The sequence below is a fragment of the Saimiri boliviensis genome, chromosome 6 (assembly GCF_048565385.1).
Source record: "Saimiri boliviensis isolate mSaiBol1 chromosome 6, mSaiBol1.pri, whole genome shotgun sequence".
Lineage (NCBI taxonomy): Eukaryota > Metazoa > Chordata > Mammalia > Primates > Cebidae > Saimiri > Saimiri boliviensis.
Window position 1 is genome coordinate 114,585,417 of NC_133454.1, and position 19,303 is coordinate 114,604,719.

Below are 19,303 nucleotides of genomic sequence, written 5' to 3' on the forward strand. Positions count from 1 at the left end.
GCTGCATTCCAGCCTGGCGACAGAGTGAGACTCCGTCTCAGAAAAAAATAAAACAAAAATTAGCTGGGGGTGGTGGCATACACCTGTAGTCCCAGCTACTTGAGAGGCTGAGGTGGGAGGACTGCTTGAGCCTGGGGGAGGTCAAGGCTGCAGTGAGCTATGATCGCACCACTGCAATCCAGTTGGTACAGCAGAGCAAGACCTTATCTCAAAAAATAAAAAGAAACAAACAAATCCCCTGCAAAAAAACAAATGATGCCATCCAGAGATTTGGTGCTCTTGAAGAAGGGGAACAGGGCACAGAAGGGGTGATGTTGAGAGGCCTCCGTATCCTTCTCACCACAACCAGGTTGAGATATGGATGCTTCTGCCTCTGTCCTGAACCCTACCCTGGGATGTTGGGCAGGAGGGGAAGAACTACTGGTAGAATTCAAACGCCGGAGCCTCTTTAGGATAAGGAAGCCACACAGGGGAGTAGGAGGCGGCGTGGGCTGCTGTGAGTCCCCCAGTCAGATGTTACTTTTGAAGAGGGTGACCAGGAGGAGTGGGACCAGACGGGGGAGGGACAAGACCACCTCGGGGCAGAGTAATTGGGACCTGCCAGGGTCTTCCTGTCTGTGGCACAGGCCACAGCCTTGAGGAAGGCTGGCAGATGCAGCCCCTCCCCCGGCCTCAGCAGCACGCAGCTGGGCTTCCCTATTGAACATCGAGCTATCTGCCTGGCCAAGTCCCATGACCGGCTGCTGTGCCCCCTCCCCAGCGTGCCCAGCAGGATGCCCTGGGATGGCGTGTGAATGGCTCAGTGCCCTGCTCCAGCCTCAGCTGGAACAAAGGGTTCTGCCAGGGTCACTCTCCCCACTCCCAGCATTCATCCAACCCGCTGGGCTGCTCTGCTCGCAGCTGGGGAAGGAGGGGGCCGCAGCACACTGCTCATCTCTCCCCCTTCCTTTCTTCTCTTCTTCCTCCCCTCAGCTGGGCCCTGCCCTCAGGCTGGGCTGAAACAGAGAAGGAGTCAGCTCGAAACTGTCACCCCCTCTTCCTGCACTCTGTACCTGGTCCAGCTTTTCTCTCTCAGCTCCTCTCCTTGATGTACATCTTTGTCTCCATTACAATTCCTTGGCCTAGCCTAGCGCTTAGGGCCTGGGATGAAAAGGTGTGCTGCCATGCCTTCCAAAAGCAGAGAGAGACAGCTCTAGACCTTTCCCTCTCCATTTCAACCCAAGAGTAAGCATGAGCATAAGGAAGAGCTCACACTCTTCCTTATGAAAATGGATGGATGGATGGATGGATAGATGGATGGCTTTTGGGATCTGTGAATCCCTGATGCTACAGGTATAACATACAGTTCTGGGGTAAGGGAATCACAGTTTTCACCAGATTCTCAACTGAGGCCTGGCCCTCCCCCTCCACACACTATGGGAATCAGCTGCCCTAGAAAAGATGCAGGATTGGGCTGGGCGCAGTGGCTCATGCCTGTAATATCAACACTTTGGGAGAGTGAGGCGGGTGGATCCCTTGAGCACAGGAGTTTGAGACCAGCCTGGGCAACATGGTGAAACCTCATTTCTACAGAAAGAAATACAAAAATTAGCCAGGCCTGGTGGTGGATGCCTGTAGTCTCAGCTATTCGGGAGCTGATGTGGAAGGATCACTTGAGCACAGGAGGTTGAGGCTGCAGTGAGCCGTGATCTCACTACTGTACTACAGCCTTGGTGACAGAGTGAGACCCTGTCTCAAAAAAAAAGCAGGATTTCCTGCGGAAGCCAAGTGAGGTCCATTGGGAGATGCAGTCTTTCCATACCTCACAGGAAGGCCTTGCTCCAAGCCCAGTGCTCCTGTCTCTTCAGATCTCTCTGCAAACGCAGGGTAAAGCATTCTTCCCCAGGAAGCACTGAAAGACCCAGCTGCTCCTGCCCCCACTCCATCCTTTCTGGCCTATTCTGAGAACTCTGAGAAGGGAGGAGGGCTTTTCTCACTCAGATCCTGGACAACACAGCCTGAGGAACCTCGGTAGTATGACTGAATTGAACAGCAAAGATGTTTAATTACCCTCCATGTGATGGGATCCCCAGCACACAGATCCCCTTCATGGGGTATCACGGTGAGGAAAAAGGATGAAGTGGATCTCAACTGGGGATATTTTGTCTCCCAGAGGACATTTACCAATATTTGGAGATTTTGGGTTTTTTTGAGACAAGAGTCTTGCTCTGTCACCAGGCACCAGGCTAGAGTGCAGTGGTGCGATCTTGGCTCACTGCAACCTCCGCCTCGCGGGTTCAAGCAATTCTCCTGCCTCAGCCTCCCCAGTAGCTGGGACTATAGGTGCACGCCACCATGCCCAGCTAATTTTTTTTTTTTTTTTTTTTTTTGAGACGGAGTTTCACTCTCGTTACCCAGGCTGGAGTGCAATGGCGCAATCTCGGCTCACCGCAACCTACGCCTCCTGGGTTCAGGCAATTCTCCTGCCTCAACCTCCTGAGTAGCTGGGATTACAGGCACGCGCCACCATGCCCAGCTAATTTTTTTGTATTTTTAGTAGAGACAGGGTTTCACCATGTTGACCAGGATGGTCTCGATCTCTTAACCTTGTGATCCACCCACCTCGGCCTCCCAAAGTGCTGGGATTACAGGCTTGAGCCACCGCGCCCGGCTAATTTTTGTATTTTTTAAGTAGAGATGGGGTTTCACCATGTTGGATGGTCTCAATCTCTTGACCTCATGATCCCGCCTGCCTAGGCCTTCCAAAGTGCTGGGATTACAGGTGTGAGCCACCGCACCCGGCCTTGGAGATATTTTTGGTTGTCTTGCTTGGTGGTGCTTACTGGCAACTGGTGGGTAGAAGCCAGAGATGATTCTATAATGTGGCCAGGCAAGGTGGCTCACGCCTGTAATCCCAGCACATTGGGAGGCAGAGGTGGGCGGATCACCCAAGGTCAGGAATTCAAGACCAGCCTGGCCAACGATGTGAAACTCCATCACCACTAAAAATACAAAAATTAGCCGAGCGTGGTAGTGGGTGTCTGTAATCTCAACTACTTGGGAGGCTGAGGCTGGATAATTGCTTGAACCTGGGAGGCAAGGTTGCAGTGAGCCGAGATCGTGCCATTGCACTCCAGCCTGGGCAAGAGGAGCAAAACTCTATTTCAAAAAAAGACAAAGATTCTATAATGTTGCAGACAGGCCCCTGTTTTGGGCCAAAGAATTAGCTGGTCCAAAACATCAATAGAGGTCGACAAATGCTACTAGCCACACACATTAGAGAGTGGGGATGTCCCAGAGGGGAGTTCAGGATGAAAGGTGTGACAAGAACAGGGAGAAAAAAGGGGGGACTTGGAGGAGGAAGTGGGCGGAGGACAAAGGACTGGACCTGGAGCAGGCAGACTTGGGTTCCATCCACCAGCCAAGTGACCTTGTGCAAGTCACGTAGCTCCCTGACCTTCAGTTTTCTTGTTTGTAAAAAAGCCACGAGGGGCCAAAAGTGGTGGTTTACACCTGTAATCCCAGCACTCTGGGAGGCCGAGGCAGGCAGATCACTTGAGCTCAGGAGTTTGAGACCAGCCTGGCCAACATGTCGAAAACTTGTCTCTACTAAAAATACATTGGGAGGCAGAGGTGGGCGGATCACCCAAGGTCAGGAATTCAAGACCAGATGTGGTGGTGCACACTTGTAGCCGCAGCTACTTGGGAGGCTGAAGCACAAGAATTGCTTGAACCCCAGAGGCAGAGGCTGGAGGTGGGAGTGATCCAAGATCACACCACTGCACTCTAGCCTGGCTGACAAAGCGGAGACGCAAAGAAAAAAAAAAAAAGCCGCAAAGATTACACAAAAAAATAAAGGTGGAAGAAACCAACCTCATGCCTTGGTACACCAAAGGTATTCAATAATGGAGGCTGAGGTGTGTGGATACAGGGCTGTGGGGACTAAATTTTTCCAAAAACCCTTGATATTAAGAATCGGGCCGGGCGCGGTGGCTCAAGCCTGTAATCCTAGCACTTTGGGAGGCCGAGGCGGGTGGATCACGAGGTCAAGAGATCGAGACCATCCTGGTCAACATGGTGAAACCCCGTCTCTACTAAAAAAAAAATACAAAAAAATTAGCTGGGCATGGTGGCACGTGCCTGTAGTCCCAGCTACTCAGGAGGCTGAGGCAGGAGAATTGCCTGAACCCAGGAAGTGGAGGTTGCGGTGAGCCGAGATTGCGCCATTGCACTCCAGCCTGGGTAACAAGAGCAAAACTCCGTCTCAAAAAAAAAAAAAAAAAAAAAGAATCGGAGTACCAGAATAGAGAGAGCAAACACAGCACAGCCCTGAGGCTGCATGCAGATGAAAAGCCATACTGATAGGGAAGAACCTTCAACTGGTTTGTTTTTTTAGGGCCCCACCCCCGCCTTTGGCTGAGTGATAACAGAAGTCCTGATTTCCCTGCACAGCCTTTAGGAACAAAGCATTCCATCGGTGGGCATCAAGTTAGTTGCAGGCAGTTGAAGGGCCTTGACTTCCTGCCTGTCAAATCAACCTCTCAGCGTCCGCTGCAGTGAAGGGCGGGCAGCCACCGGTCAGGCAAACGCTTGACTTGGGCATTCATACAGTAAACAGACACATTATACTCCAAAAAGCCAGCTCTTCTGGACAACTGCTGTCCCTTTGGGGTCCTCAGAGGTGGAATTCTGCCTTTTCACTCAAGTCCTGGCTGTGATCATAAAGGCAGCTTTTAACCCTTTTTAAGGAAAAGAATGGTGAGTGAAGAAAGGAAACAAATGACTGTGGGTGGCAAAATGCAGCCTTCGTTTTAAGAAGTGCTGAATTAGAACACTCAGCTGTGCTTCTGGCCTTGAAAGCTGCCAGCCACACTGCAAGCTCCCTTAGCCTCCAGGGGCCTGGGCTCTAGCCCCACCACCTAATGCAATTCACCATGGGAAAGATCTCTGCACAAGGGATCTTTGATCATGAAGCCATCCAGCTTTTGGGATATATGTTAATGTGCTCATAGGGCCTTTCTGCAGAGGTTAACAAAAATCTTACCTTTTGCATCTCATCCCCCCCACTCCCACCACCTTACCAATTCCTCACTGCTTTCATGTAAAGCAGCTTGTCCAACCTGTGGGTTGCATGGCCCAGGACCGCTTTAAATGTGGCCCAATACAAGTTCCTAAACTTTCTTGAAACATGAGATTTTTTTTCTTTAGCTCATCAGCTGTTGTTAATGTTAGTGTATTTTATGTGTGGTTCAAGACAATCCTTCTTCCAGTGTAGCCCGGGGAAGCCACAAGATTGGACACCCCTGATATAAAGGAAAGAAGGGGAAACATCCATCTGGTAGACAGAATGTATGCTGTCTATTCTGCTGTCTACTACTAACTTAGCAGTAGAGAGCACAGACTCTAGAGTCAGAGACTAAGGTTCAAATCTTCATTCTCCACGAATTCTACAACTTTGAGCAAGTTAGTTAATCCCCCCCAGGCCTCAGTTTCCTCATCCATAAAATGAGAATATTAGCAGTTCTACCTCAGAGGGGTTTTAAAGACTCATCCACATAAACTGCTTAGCACACGGCTAGCACACAGCGAAAGCTAGCTCTGTTACCAGGTGCCCTCTGAGTACTTTTCTAAATGCTTTTCATATGCTACATCACTCAAGGCTCTCAGCAACCCTTGGAGGTGGTACTGTTGTTATTAGGTTGGCACAAAAGTAATTGTGGTTTTTGCCATTACTTTTAATGACAAGAATCGCAATTACTTTTGTGCCAACCTAATATTATCACCACTTTATAGCTGGGGACAATGAGCCACAGAAAGGTTAAGTCTGTAGACAGACTGCACAAGTACTAAGGGTTGAGGCCGGCATTCGCACCCAGCCAGGTGATTACACTGCTTCCCAATAAATAGAATTACTATTGTGAGAATCTCCAAAACCCCAAGGTCAAAAGGGAGAATTTACAACTTCTGGGTCCCTCTCTTTTATGTGTTTTCCAACAGCAAATATGCAGTGAATTTATGGGTCTCAAACAGTGACCTCTCTTTCTGGTTACTGCTAAAGTAAAGGCTCATTTCCCTCGCCCAAAGGTAAAGTAATGAAGCGAGGAAAGTCTGGAGTCCCAGCGCTTTTGAATCAGTGTTCGACTGTTGTTGGTCCAGGAAGGAACAGGGCTTCTGATAACAAATAATTATACTTTGCACTTTCTCTTTAGTTTGCAAGCTACTTTTGTATACACATTTGCATTCTCATTGAATCATTACAATAACCCTGAGCAGTGACTGCAGTGCCCATTTAACAGGTAAGGGCACCTGTTTTGGCCAAGATCAGGAGGTAAGTAGGAGAGCCAGGATGCCAGCCCCGTTCTGACACTTAAACAGTATTCTTCTTCTTCTTCTTCTTCTTTTTTTTTTTTTTCTGAGACGGAGTTTCACTCTTGTGACCCAAGCTGGAGTGCAATGGCGTGATCTCGGCTCACCGCAACCTCCACCTCCTGGGTTCAGGCAATTCTCCTGCCTCAGCCTCCTGAGTAGCTGGGATTACAGGCACGCGCCACCATGCCCAGCTAACTTTTTATATTTTCAGTAGAGACTGGGTTTCACCATGTTGACCAGGATGGTCTCGATCTCTTGCCCTCGTGATCCACCCGCCTCGGTCTCCCAAAGTGCTGGGAATATTCTTCTCTTAATGTGATCTCAGAGTCTAGACTTTCAGTAAGCTTTCCGGGTGACACAGATGCACACACTCAAGTGTCTAGAGGCACTGCTCTCCACCATTGCATAGAATGCACAGCTGAAGGTGGACCACACCTGTCACATGGAGGCACACAGGTATTCAGTGACTACACACAGCTACACAGCAGCTTTTTCAAGTTGAATCGGAGATGAGAAGGCTTAAGGAGTGCCCTGTGAGTATTCTGGAGTTTGACCGCTACCCCACTGTGAAAGGGATTAGGATTACAATGAGAAAAAGAGGAATCACCATTCATTTATAATATGCTATAGCGCCGGGCGCGGTGGCTCAAGCCTGTAATCCCAGCACTTTGGGAGGCCAAGGCGGGTGGATCACGAGGTCAAGAGATCGAGACCATCCTGGTCAACATGGTGAAACCCCGTCTCTACTAAAAATACAAAAAATTAGCTGGGCATGGTGGTGCGTGCCTGTAATCCCAGCTACTCAGGAGGCTGAGGCAGGAGAATTGCCTGAACCCAGGAGGCGGAGGTTGCGGTGAGCTGAGATCATGCCATTGCACTCCAGCCTGGGTAACAAGAGCAAAACTCCGTCTCAAAAAGAAAAAAAAAAAAAATGCTATAGCATATAAGCATATGCCTCTCTCCTTTTATACACTGGCAGCAATAATACTAGTTTGTTGAATGAATGAAAGAATGAATGAAACACTCCTCTAGAAGCTTGTGAAAGCTGGAGTCAAAGGGAAAGAGACTCAGAATATAGGAAATAAAAGTAGTTATTTCTGACCTAACCAGTACTAAAGAGAACAGCAATCTTCTCCTTTGCAAGGACGCCTCCCAGTCCCACCCAGGTTGTGTTTACTCCTTTCTCCTACAAGAGTTCCTTTCACCAGCTGTATTATCTGGCTGTGAAACTGACATGCCACGACTCTACTTACTTCTGTCCCATGGTCCCTTTTATTCCCCTTATCCCTAGAGGCCAGCTTAACTTGGTTGGTCTGGAAATCTACCAGGTGAAGGCAGGGCCTGGTGGCTCTCACGCTTGTAATCCCAGCACTTTGGGAGGCCGAGGTGGGCAAATCACCTGAGGTTGGGAGTTCGAGACCAGCCTGACCAATGTGGAGAACCTGTCTCTACTAAAAATGCAAAATTAGCCGGGTGTGGTGGCGCATGCCTATAATCCCAGCTACTTGGGAGGCTGAGGCAGGAGAATCACTTGAACCTGGGAGGCAGAGGTTGCGGTGTGCAGAGATCATGCCATTGCACTCCAGCCTGGGCAACAAGAACGAAACTCCATCTCAAAAAAAAAAGAAGTAAGAAAGAAAATCTACCAGGTGAAGTCTTCTCCTCAGTGGGTCCTCTCGAAAGGGATACTATCAGACACATGATTACAGATATAAGAAAGTTCAGCTCTCTCTTGCTACTGTTATATACAGAAAAGAATTCCTGGGCAGGGCGCGGTGGCTCAAGCCTGTAATCCCAGCACTTTGGGAGGCCGAGGTGGGTAGATCACGAGGTCAAGAGATCGAGACCATCCTGGTCAACATGGTGAAACCCAGTCTCTACTGAAAATACAAAAAATTAGCTGGGCATGGTGGCGCGTGCCTGTAATCCCAGCTACTCAGGAAGCTGAGGCAGGAGAATTGCCTGAACCCAGGAGGCGGAGGTTGCGGTGAGCCGAGATCGCACCATTGCACTCCAGCCTGGGTAACAAGAGCGAAACTCCGTCTCAAAAAAAAAGAAGTCGTTAATGGTTAGCCTCCAAAGTTATGAGGCGGAAGAACAAAATGCTAAGCACATGGGAACAAAACTCCCCAGGATACAAATCCCGGCCCTGCTAGTTCCTAGCTATCTGACCCTGGGCAGTTATTTAATCTCTTTATACCTTATTTTTTCAACAGGAAAATTGGGATAATAAAAGCCCCTATGTTATAAGGATGTTATGAGAAATAAATTAATTAATTCATAAAAAGGACTTTGCATTATTGCCTGGCACATATTAAGGGGTCAATAAATAATAGCTCTTGCTATTACTATTAAAGATTTGACTCACCCCAGAACTGTCACACCCAACACTCCATGATTAATACCTGCTATTTTAGGATTTGAGATGTCTGACAACCAGGCAGTAGTGCCACCCCCATGGGTTAAGTTGGTAGCATGAATAACTGCATTCTTGCTTTATTGCCTTTCTCTGGAAGAGCTTGAGACACATGGTATCAGTTATCCTTGCCTTTTTTTTTTTTTTTTTCCAGACAGAGTCTTTCTCTGTCACGCAGGCTGGAGTACAGTGGCACTATCTCAGCTCACTGCAACCACTGCCTCCTGGGTTCAAGCAATTCTCTGCCTCAGCCTCCTGAGTAGCTGAGATTATAGGTGCACGCCACCACACCCAGCTAATATTTGTATTTTTAGTAGAGATGGGGTTTCAGTATCTTAGGGTCTTGAACTCCTGACCTCATGATCTACCCACCTCAAGCATCCCAAAGTGCTGGGATTACAGGCTTGAACCACCGAGTTTGGCTTATTACCAACTAGTTCTGAGGAGGCAAAGACAAGAGAATCCAGAACCTAAAGTACAGAGGAGTTAAGAAATGGATTAGTTCCACTTTTGTAAATCAGGAGTAATAACAGTACCTATTTCATAGGGTGGCTGGGAGGTCTAAATGAGATAATACACATGAGTTTATACGAGGCAGCTGTTATTATTGTTCTTGTTATTCGTACTAATCCCATTATCTTCATCTGGATATGTCTTCTCTCTCAACGAAGGAATGTAGCTGATGCCAGGCTGTCTTTGTATAGATTCTCAAAATTATACTTGCTCTACCTGGAAGCTATCAACAGATTTCACAGATCCAACAGTGCTCAAACATGGCTATGCTCTGTGAAGGGCTGCTCAAAATATTGCTTTCCTCTCCCCCTACATCTCAAATAAGAAGGTCCACACAGTAACACGTGGTTTCAGGGAGCAACACAGCACATTTTCTGGAAGCTTTTTAAAGTATATCTCTTCTCGGGCCAGGCGTGGTGGTTCAAGCCTGTAATCCCAGCACTTTGGGAGGCTGAGGCGGGTGGATCACCAGGTCAAGAGATCGAGACCATCCTGGTCAACATGGTGAAACCCCGTCTTTACTAAAAATACAAAAAAAATTAGCTGGGCATGGTGGTGCATGTCTGTAATCCCAGCTACTCAGGAGGCTGAGGCAGGAGAATTGCTTGAACCCAGGAGGCAGAGGTTGCAGTGAGCCGAGATCGTGCCACTGCACTCCAGCCTGGTTAACAAGAGCCAAACTCCGTCTCAAAAAAAAAAAAAAATTAAAATAAATAAATAAATAAAAATAAAGTATCTCTCTTCTCCTGAGCCCATGACTTCAAGGCTACAGTAAGCTATGACCATGCCACTGTACTCCAGCCTTGGCAATAGAGTGAGACCCTGTCTCTAAAAATAAATTTTTTTTAAAAGAAGTAAATAAAAATAAAGTGTCTCTCCCTCAAAAAGCACCTGAGAATTCCTTATGCATTGAGATTCCCCGAGAAGGAGATGTCTGAAAACAGAGAGGAGAGGTCAATCCAAGGTGAAATACAGATCTTCCCAACCTAGATCTTCTGGGATAGCCTGGATTGAAACTATTTCTATTTCAAGAGGTAGCATGGGATGGGGGCTTAACAGCTTAGACTGGGTTCAAAAAGTGGCTCGTTACTCACTACTTGTGTGATAGCAAATTGCTCTGAGCCTGTTTCCCATTTTATAAGATGGGAATCTTTTTTTTTTTTTTTTTTTTTTTAGACGGAGTCTCACTCTGTTGCTCAGGCTGGAGTGCAGTGGCACAATCTTGGCTTACTGCAACCTCTGCCTCCCAGGTTTAAGCAATTCTTCTGCCTCAGCCTCAGTCTCGTGAGTACCTGAGACTATAGGCATGTGCCACTGTGCCAGCTAATTTTTGTATTTTTAGTAGAGACGGGGTTTCACCATGTTGGCCAGGCTGGTCTCGAACTCCTCACCTCAACTGATCTGCCCACCCAACCTCCCAAAGTGCTGGGATTACAGGCATGAGCCACCACACCTAGCTAATATAAGACAGGAATCTAATGGTACCTACATCATAAGGATATTGTGAGGGGTAAATGTGATATCATACACTAAATGCTTATCACAGTGCCATCTCAAAAATGTTAACTGCTCCAGAAATATATCTGGATTTTTTTAGACCACATATCCCAGTTTGTAAATCCACATGTCCCACAGTTTGCAAAAATTGTCATTGGAGGAGCTCATTCCTAGAAGGGCAGAAATTCTCATTTGAGGGAGATACGTTGTAGAGTTGTCGGTTTCTACTGGCTCTTGGAGCCTGTAGTTGAAACTCCTTGTTTAAACTGCCTGCGGTGGGAGAGTGGAAAGCCTGGAGCTCCCCTTTCCTGCCTGGAGCTCGCCTTTCTCATATGATAGGCTTGTGGATGTCATAACCTAGCCTCTCCACTTGTTTAGAAGGAGGCTACAATCAACTCAACAGAGTCTCCTGTCCTCATCCATGCCTGCACGTGGTGGCAGACCAGCTCCAAGGCTGGGGCCATGGGAACACAGGAAGGGAACGCTAAGAGCACTCCCCTTCCCCGCTTCCCCCCCAGGCATGACAGGAAGTGGTGCTGCCGAGCTGGGAGAGATCCCTGGAGGCACTTACAACCTTGCAGCTTCTTTATTTCACGTGCTAATCAGGTGTCATCTCCTGATACCCTTTTCTGTACCTGGTTTGTCCTATACCCAGACAGAGGGAGGGTCCTCTCTCCCAAAAAGGCGCTGCCTGGAGCCGGGAGCTTCCTAGGTCCAGAAAACCTCCGGTGATAAATTATGCAGCAGCACCTCTGTGTCACTGCCTCTCAGCCAGATGGGAGGTTTGCTCCCAGTCTTTTGTTTCCAGCTCTGCTTGCAGCTCTGATCCTCAGCTCCGCACAGAGGTGAGGGTGAGCTCCCATAGGCCAAGTCAGGGCTTGCAGCAAGTCCCAGCCAGGCTTCCCTGCATTGGGTCCCAGGCAGCGCCCCCAACTCCTCATTCGAACCTGAATGATAGGGGAGTCCCACTCCGCTTGGGGAAACGAGGCGTCAGGGAGAGCTTACAGTCAGTCCGCTCATCTGAGAGCAAGGATGGGGATGCCTGCGAACAGTGAAAGAATGAAGTGGGTCTGCTTGGTTGGGCGGAAGAGGCGCCCAAGGGCACCTAGGATGTTTGCTTCTTGCTAAATCAAAAACGCACAACAGAAAATGGAGTCAAGCAACCGCCAGGAAGCTAGAGAATTGGCTCTTTTAACGGCTGCTCTTGGGTACCGTCAACTTTCCGAGGCTCCCAAAAACATCACATCACTGGCACCAACTTAAAAAGAAGAAACAAAAGAGACAACAAGGGTCAAACTTTGAGGTGGAGGAGCTGGGGCTTGGGGGCCGTTCGGGGACTGGAGACCCGCATCAATTAGGTCTGCACACTGACAGGCTTCCTGATTGAAGATGGTCGCTGGGAAGGCTCCACAAACAGCTCAGCTCCCAGATTGGGGCAATTACTACCTTATGAGCTCTGGAGCCTGACTCCTTTCTCAGGCCGATGGGAGGGAGAGCTTGGAATTCTAAACTGTTCCTGCAAGAGTCCTCGGCCAGTCCCTCTCACCCCAAGTCACAGGAATCTTAGGGTGAGAGATTGCTAGGCTGCATCCCTGACCACTCAAGAAGGGAAGCTCTCGGCCAGGCGCCGTGGCTCATGCCTGTAATCCTAACACTTTGGGAGGCTGAGACAGGCGGATCACGAGATCAGGAGTTGGGAGACCAGCCTGACCAACATGGTGAAACCCTGCCTCTACTAAAAATACAAAAATTAGCCAGGGGTGGTGGTGGTGGTGGCACATGCCTGTAATACCAGCTACGCAGGAGGCTGAGGCAGGAGAATCGCTTGAACCCAGGAGGTGCAGGTTGAAGTGAGCCAAGATTGTGCCACCGCACTCCAGCCACGGCAACAGAGCAAGACTCCCATCTATTTTTTTTTTTTTTTTTTTTTTTTTTTTGAGACGGAGTTTCGCTCGTGTTACCCAGGCTGGAGTGCAATGGCGCGATCTCGGCTCACGGCAACCTCCGCCTCCTGGGTTCAGGCAATTCTCCTGCCTCAGCCTCCTGAGTAGCTTGGATTACAGGCACGCGCCACTATGCCCAGCTAATTTTTTGTATTTTCAGTAGAGACGGGGTTTCACCATGTTGACCAGGATGGTCTCGATCTCTCGACCTCGTGATCTACCGGCCTCGGCCTCCCAAAGTGCTGGGATTACAGGCTTGAGCCACCGTGTCCGGCCTAAGACTCCATCTCTTAAAAAAAAAAAAAAAAAAAAAGGCCGCGCGGGGTGGCTGACGCCTATAATCCCAGCACTTTGGGAGGCTGAGGCGGGCGTATCACGAGGTCAAGAGATCGAGACCATCCTGGTCAACATGGTGAAACCCCATCTCTACTAAAAATGTAAAAATTAGCTGGGCGGGGTGGCGCCTGCCTGTAATCCCAGCTACTCGGGAGGCTGAGGCAGGAGAATTGCCTGAACCCAGGAGGCGGAGGTTGCGGTGAGCCGAGATCGCGCCATTGCACTCCAGCCTGGGTAACAAGAGCGAATCTCCGTCTAAAAAAAAAAAAAAAAAAAAAAAAATAGGGAAGCTCTCAGAGGAAAAGCTCCATTTCTCCAGACCTTTCTCAAGGGAACAAAGCAAAGTGAGTTCCCCTAGACCGTGTTACAGCTTAGGAGACCTCTTTTCTAGGAGTGGGCACAGGACAGAACTATGCTTCAACTCCATCGCCTTTTCAAGGGGAGAAAGAAAAAGCAGAACTTTAAGAGACAAACAAAAGATCAGCTGAAATGAATGAAGGACCAAGTCTCAATTTTAGCATGGAACACAGTAGCACAATTATTTACCTGGCGCTCCTATTCTAAAGGCAACAATCATCTCTGATGTACTTATACGACTTTGCTTACGGCTAACATTTATCCAGCTCTATAGTAACACAGTAGTTGCCAAGCTCTGTGCTGTATAGTTTGAACATTCTATCTCCTGTAATTTTTATGATATTCCTATGTGATAATTTATTACTACTTCCCTCCCCCTACCCTACCCACCTTTGCAGTAACAACCGTGAAGTTCAGGGAGATTTTGCATAGGGTCACCAAGAATTGCCAGAGCCAAGATTCAAACCCAGGTCTGTGAGTGCTTCTTAATTACCGAGCTATGTATACAGTGATTATGTTAGTGCTTGACATATATGTGTTCGCTGAATGAATGAACAAATGAATGAGTGTGGAGCCTAGTTTGAGGAATGCTCCTGATTGCACGAGGAAGAAACTATCCCTGCCAGCTGTAAGCTGAAGTGAGTGTGGCAAGCCCATGCAGTCATCGGAACTATTTATAAGGCCAGAATCAGGCCCTGCCAGCTAACCAATCAGCACTGAGTCTTCCCTGGGACGCTGAATCCTCACAGGCTGAGGAGGGGAGGAGGGCTTCCGCTGCTGAAGATGAGATGGCAGTCCAGACACAGTCTGGGGCCCAGATGCCCCATGCCCAGGCAACTGTGACAAAACTCATGGCTAAGCTGCATCAAGGAATGTAGAGAGACTGTGGCTGGAACAGGCTAACAGTCTAGTCGACCAAAGGCACAGACTGTCTTGTAATTTTGTCCAATCATAAAAAGGACAAGACTCCTTTTTTTTTTTTTTAAGACAGGGTTTCACCATGTTGATCAGGCTGGTCTTGAACTCCCGACCTCAGGTGATCTGCCCGCCTTTGCCTCCAAAGTGCTTGGATTACAGGTGTGAGCCACCGTGCCCGGCTTAAGACTACTTCTTAAAGTAGTCCCTGAAATTCTGTTCCTATTTAGGAATCCCCTAATACTGATTTTTATTTATTTATTTATTTATTTATTTATTTATTTTGAATTGGAGTTTTGCTCTTGTTGCTCAGGCTGGAGTGCAATGGTGCAATCTCGGCTCATGGCAACCTCCGCCTCCTGGGTTCAAGCGATTTTCCTGCCTCAGCCTCCCGAGTAGCTGGGATTATAGGAATGCATCACCATACCCGGCTAATTTTGTACTTTTAGTAGAGATGGGGTTTCTCCATGTTGGTCAAGCTGCTGGTCTTGAACTCCCAACCTCAGGTGATCTGCCCGCCTTGGCCTCCCAAAGTGCTGGGATTGTAGGTATGAGCCACCGTGCCGGCCTCAGTTTTCTTTTCTTTTTTTTTTTTTTTTTTTTGAGACGGAGTTTCGCTCTTGTTACCCAGGCTGGAGTGCAATGGCACGATCTCGGCTCACCGCAACCTCCGCCTCCTGGGTTCAAGCAATTCTCCTGCCTCAGCCTCCTGAGTAGCTAGGATTACAGGCACGTGCCACCATGCCCAGCTAATTTTTTGTATCTTTAGTAGAGATGGGGTTTCACCATGTTGACCAGGATGGTCTCGATCTCTTGACCTCATGATCCACCCGCCTCAGCCTCCCAAAGTGCTGGGATTACAGGCTTGAGCCACCGCGCCCGGCGATTTTTTTTTCTTTAAAGGGGCAACAACATAAACAATTTCTCCCATTTTCCTTCTAACAGTTAAGACTGGCAGTTAATCAGCAGAAAGAGTGAAGGAGAAGCTATAAAACACTCTGTCCTCTGTGACCTCCTGTGTTCTTTGCTGGCCCAGAAGATGGACATACCCAACGTGCTCTGTATCAGACACGGCCAGACTTGGTTCCCTTGCACCTGTCATTCTCAATACCATGTGCCAGTCCAAAAGATGTTATCTGATATTCAACAGAGTACAGAAGAGGAAATCCAAAATCAGTGACAAGCCAAGTATGTTTCACAAGTCCAACAGATCAGGGACAAGGTCACTCAAGCACCATGACAACCATGGTCATGACAACCATGACAACAGCGAGATGGAAAGGAGACCAGTCTCAGTTCCGCTGTTCTGCACTTATTATCAGATACAACTGTCTATCTACCTAAGCGCACCTAGGCAGAAGTTTAACATTTCCCTTACCTGGATGAGACCTCCAGAACAAACACAGCTTCCACTCTTCCAATGGTTGTCATCCACGCCTTACTTTAACCTTCAGGATGAAAATACTCAGGGCTTTAACCAGCCATCAAGTTTCCTTCCAAAATCTTTTAAGGTTGGAGTGTTATGTGGGCTGAGCCCAAACCAATAGGCTCTAAGAAAAGCCCCAAGGACTAGCAGCATCCAAATAAGCACCTTAAACTTTATTTATTTATTCAGATAGAGTCTCACTCTTTTGCCCAGGCTGGAGTACAGTGGATCGATCTTGGCTCATTGCAACCTCTGCCTCTTGGATTCAAGTGATTCTTCTGCCTCAGCCTCTCGAGTAACGGGGACTACAGAATGCATCACCACGTCCAGCTAATTTTTGTGTTTTTAGTAGAGATGGGGTTTTGCCATGTTGGCCAGGCTGGTCTCAAACTCCTGGCCTCAAGTGATCTGCTCATCTCACCTCCCAAAGTCACCTTAAACTTTAGTGTCTTTAATTCATGCCTTGCTGAGGTCAGGTAGGCCTAATGGATCTATTACTATGCTTATCACAACTGCTGTCTGCCTGAGACCCTGGAATTGAATGTCAGGGATCCTCATGGTTGTATTTTTGGTTGTGCTGGTTCCAGGCTCTGAAACTGCTCAGTCTCCTTGGTGAACTGTGAATCTGACCCCTCTAGACCTCTGAGGATGGCTCAGTATCAGGCCAGGTGATGTCTATACCTTCACACCACTGCCTAATCTTACAAACATGAGCATGGAAAGCTTCCCATGCTTAGAAGTTTCTATTAAACTTTTTTCCTTAAAAAGAAACCTGAGCCAGACACAGTGGCTCACACCTGCAATATCAGCACTTTGGGAGGCCAAGGCAGGCGGATCGCTTAAGCCCAGGAGTTAGGAGATTAGCTTTGGCACCATGGTGAAACCCCATCTCTAGAAAAGAAATTTAAAAATTTGCAGGGTGTGGTGGTGCATGCCTGTAGTCCCAGCTACTGGGGAGGCTGAGATCACAAGATCACTTGAGCTTGGGAGGTTGAGGCTGTAGTGAGCTATGACTGCTCCACTGCATTCCAGCCTGGGCAACAGAGTGACACACCCTCTCCAAGAAAAGAAAAACCTAAAAGAGTTACCCCGAACCCTCCCATTCTTTTTCTGTGAAACATTAGATATTCCTAATTCTCTTCCCCCATTCTCACCCCCATCCTCTATGCACATGTAATATCTGCAGTGCTGACAGCTCTGGAGCAGTAAAATCTTCTTGGCCAGTCTCAGCCCGGAACCTTCCAGCTCCCCCTTCCCTAGGGCAGAAGGCGACAATCTCCTCTCTGGCTTTGTTGGTATCCGTTTTAACGCCTTCCCCCCCGCCCGCCTACCCCCACCCCAGTGCCTTGCCATTTCGCTTGATCTTTTTCGAAACTTCCTCCAGGGGGCCGAGAGGAAAGTTCCATCCCCGTCCCTTGCAGCCCGAAGGGGGAAACCCCCCAAAAAGCAAAGCTGTCCCTTTAAGGGGCCCATGTGGTGGGAAGAACAGCTACATTCCTACCCCAGTAGGGCCGCTGTCCCAACACGCCAAAGAGGCTACAAATAACCTTCCAGGAGAGAGCCGGGGAGGGGAGAGCGCAGAGCGGAGCGGAACGTGGGCCGGCCAGGCTACCGCTCCTCGGAGAGAAAGAGCTCAGTTCGCGCTCGAGAGGACGCGGAAAGGGCCGCTGAGAACCCACAGGTAGTTTAGATAACAGACACGAAAACGCTGTCGGATTTGGGAGCTAAACCAATCTTTAAAACGAGTGCCCAGACATCTCCACGCCCTGCCAGGCAAGTTCCGAAATCTGCACTGACTTTTTTCCACACGAACTGTCCTACGTGAAAGAAAGAACCGGTGCAAGGCCGGGCAGGGTCTGCAGACCCCTGCATTCTGAACCCCAGTCCCCTTCATCCGGGCTGAGAGGGAAATGAGGAAGACTCGGAACTCCCGCCACGGTGAATAGCGATGAGCGAATAGGGCTGGGGTACAAGGATCAAAGTCCTTTGATCTCTGGACGCAAACTACAGGCAGCTGCTCAATCACGGGGTGCACCTAGGGTCATTAGGAGGCTGCGGAGAAGCAGATTCCACCGGAGCCCTAGTCACACACCACAGGGGGTACGGGCACCAAGCGGTCCTGCTGCAGCCGTCCAGCTCCCCCAAGGGCCGGGGCCCCGCCGCGTGGGCAGAGAGGCTGCCTTCTGGGGTTCAGGGATACCTGCCCCCTGCCCCCTTACCCTGGCCGGGCAGATCTGCGGGAGCCTTCCAGCAGTGTCTTCCCTACGTTCCTCCTCGGCTCCCTTTCCAACCACCTCCCCTGGAGGTGACTGGCCGCAGCCAAGAGAGGGACCCCGAAACTACGCCGAGGGGAGATGCTGCTCGCAAACAGTGCCCCAGAGCCCCTTGGTGGGAGCAAGAGCTGGAGTCCGGGGATCGTTCTCAGAGTAGAGGAATCCCCGGTACCCAAGTACTCAGATTCCACAGGGGCCTCTCTCCGCAAACCGCCCGAGCCCCCAGCCCTTGGAAGGAGGGCTATTTACAATTTATGGGCTTAGCGACCCTCCTCGCCCGCCTACCTTTCTTCGTACGCATCCATTCGCACCAAGGACACAGAGCCCCCCTCCTAACCTGAAAGGGAAGCAGCCCCCAGCTCTTCAAAGAGCAGCGAGGGAGGGCGAGCTAACGAACGCCCCAGATCCTACCCGCGCCCCGGCCCAGACTCGAGCCCGGGGGAGCGCCTTCGCGGATGCCCCCGCTCAGACTGCGGGAGCCGGGGCTGCTCCGGGTCCCCTCCCGGGTACGCAGCCCCAGGGCCACTGCCAGCAGCGAGGGCGAGGGGTCTCAGGCCCCGGCCTGCGCCGTCCGGGTCCCGGGAGGCGAGTCCTGCAGCGGCCGAATCCAGGGACAAACTTTCCCGGCGGGCGCTGCTTACCGTGTGCGCAGAGCAGGGCGCCAAGCAGCAGCGCGCCCCACGGCCGCCTCATGGTGCCGCCCGCGCCGCCCGCCCGGGGTCCTGCCGGCTCCCGCGGGACGGCGCTACGGAGGAGCCCTCAGAGCGTCCCCCGGGGAGGGGAAGCGTCCCGGGTGCACGGCGGCCCGCGCGCCCCGCTAGTCGCCCTCCAGCCGCCGCCGCCTCCAGTGCTGCCAGAGTCGACGCTGTCCCGCCAGGGGACCGAGAAGGGGTGTCCCGGGCCCGGCCGCCCCGCCCCCAGCGCCGCAGCCCCCGCCACCGCCACCGCGCCTGGGCCCGCCCCCAGCGCCGGCCCGGCCCCTTCCCGCCCTCGGCCCCGGCTCCAGGGTCCCCCGACCCCACCCGCTGGCGCCTCCTGCGCGGGGCCCCGCTCCTCCTCAGGCCGCCCCCACATTCCTAGCCCGAGAGAGAGCCCCCCTCCCTGTCCCTATTACTACTGCTCGAATGTCCCTAACTTTAAAAAAAATTATCCTAGAGGCAACTCTCGCCCCTGCTCACTTCAGCTCCATGCTTCAGAGGAGCACCTGAGCTGACCCAAGTCGCCTGGACGTGACCCTGGCCCCCCCTTCCTGCCCCAAGTCCAGACTTTATTGATGTCT

General features: G+C 50.2%; 1 protein-coding gene across 2 annotated transcripts in view; it reads right to left on the reverse strand.

Annotated features, from left to right (window-relative positions):
* Positions 1–18,906, reverse strand: part of LRP4 (LDL receptor related protein 4) — a 65,896-nt gene extending 46,990 nt beyond the window's left edge. For both annotated transcript variants that reach the window (XM_010337411.3, XM_074401392.1), the window contains exon 1: positions 18,666–18,906. In XM_010337411.3, the coding sequence (XP_010335713.3) occupies positions 18,666–18,717 (52 nt within the window). In that variant the 5' untranslated portion in view covers positions 18,718–18,906. The remainder of the gene's footprint in view (positions 1–18,665) is intronic.
* Positions 18,907–19,303: the final 397 nt, after the last annotated feature.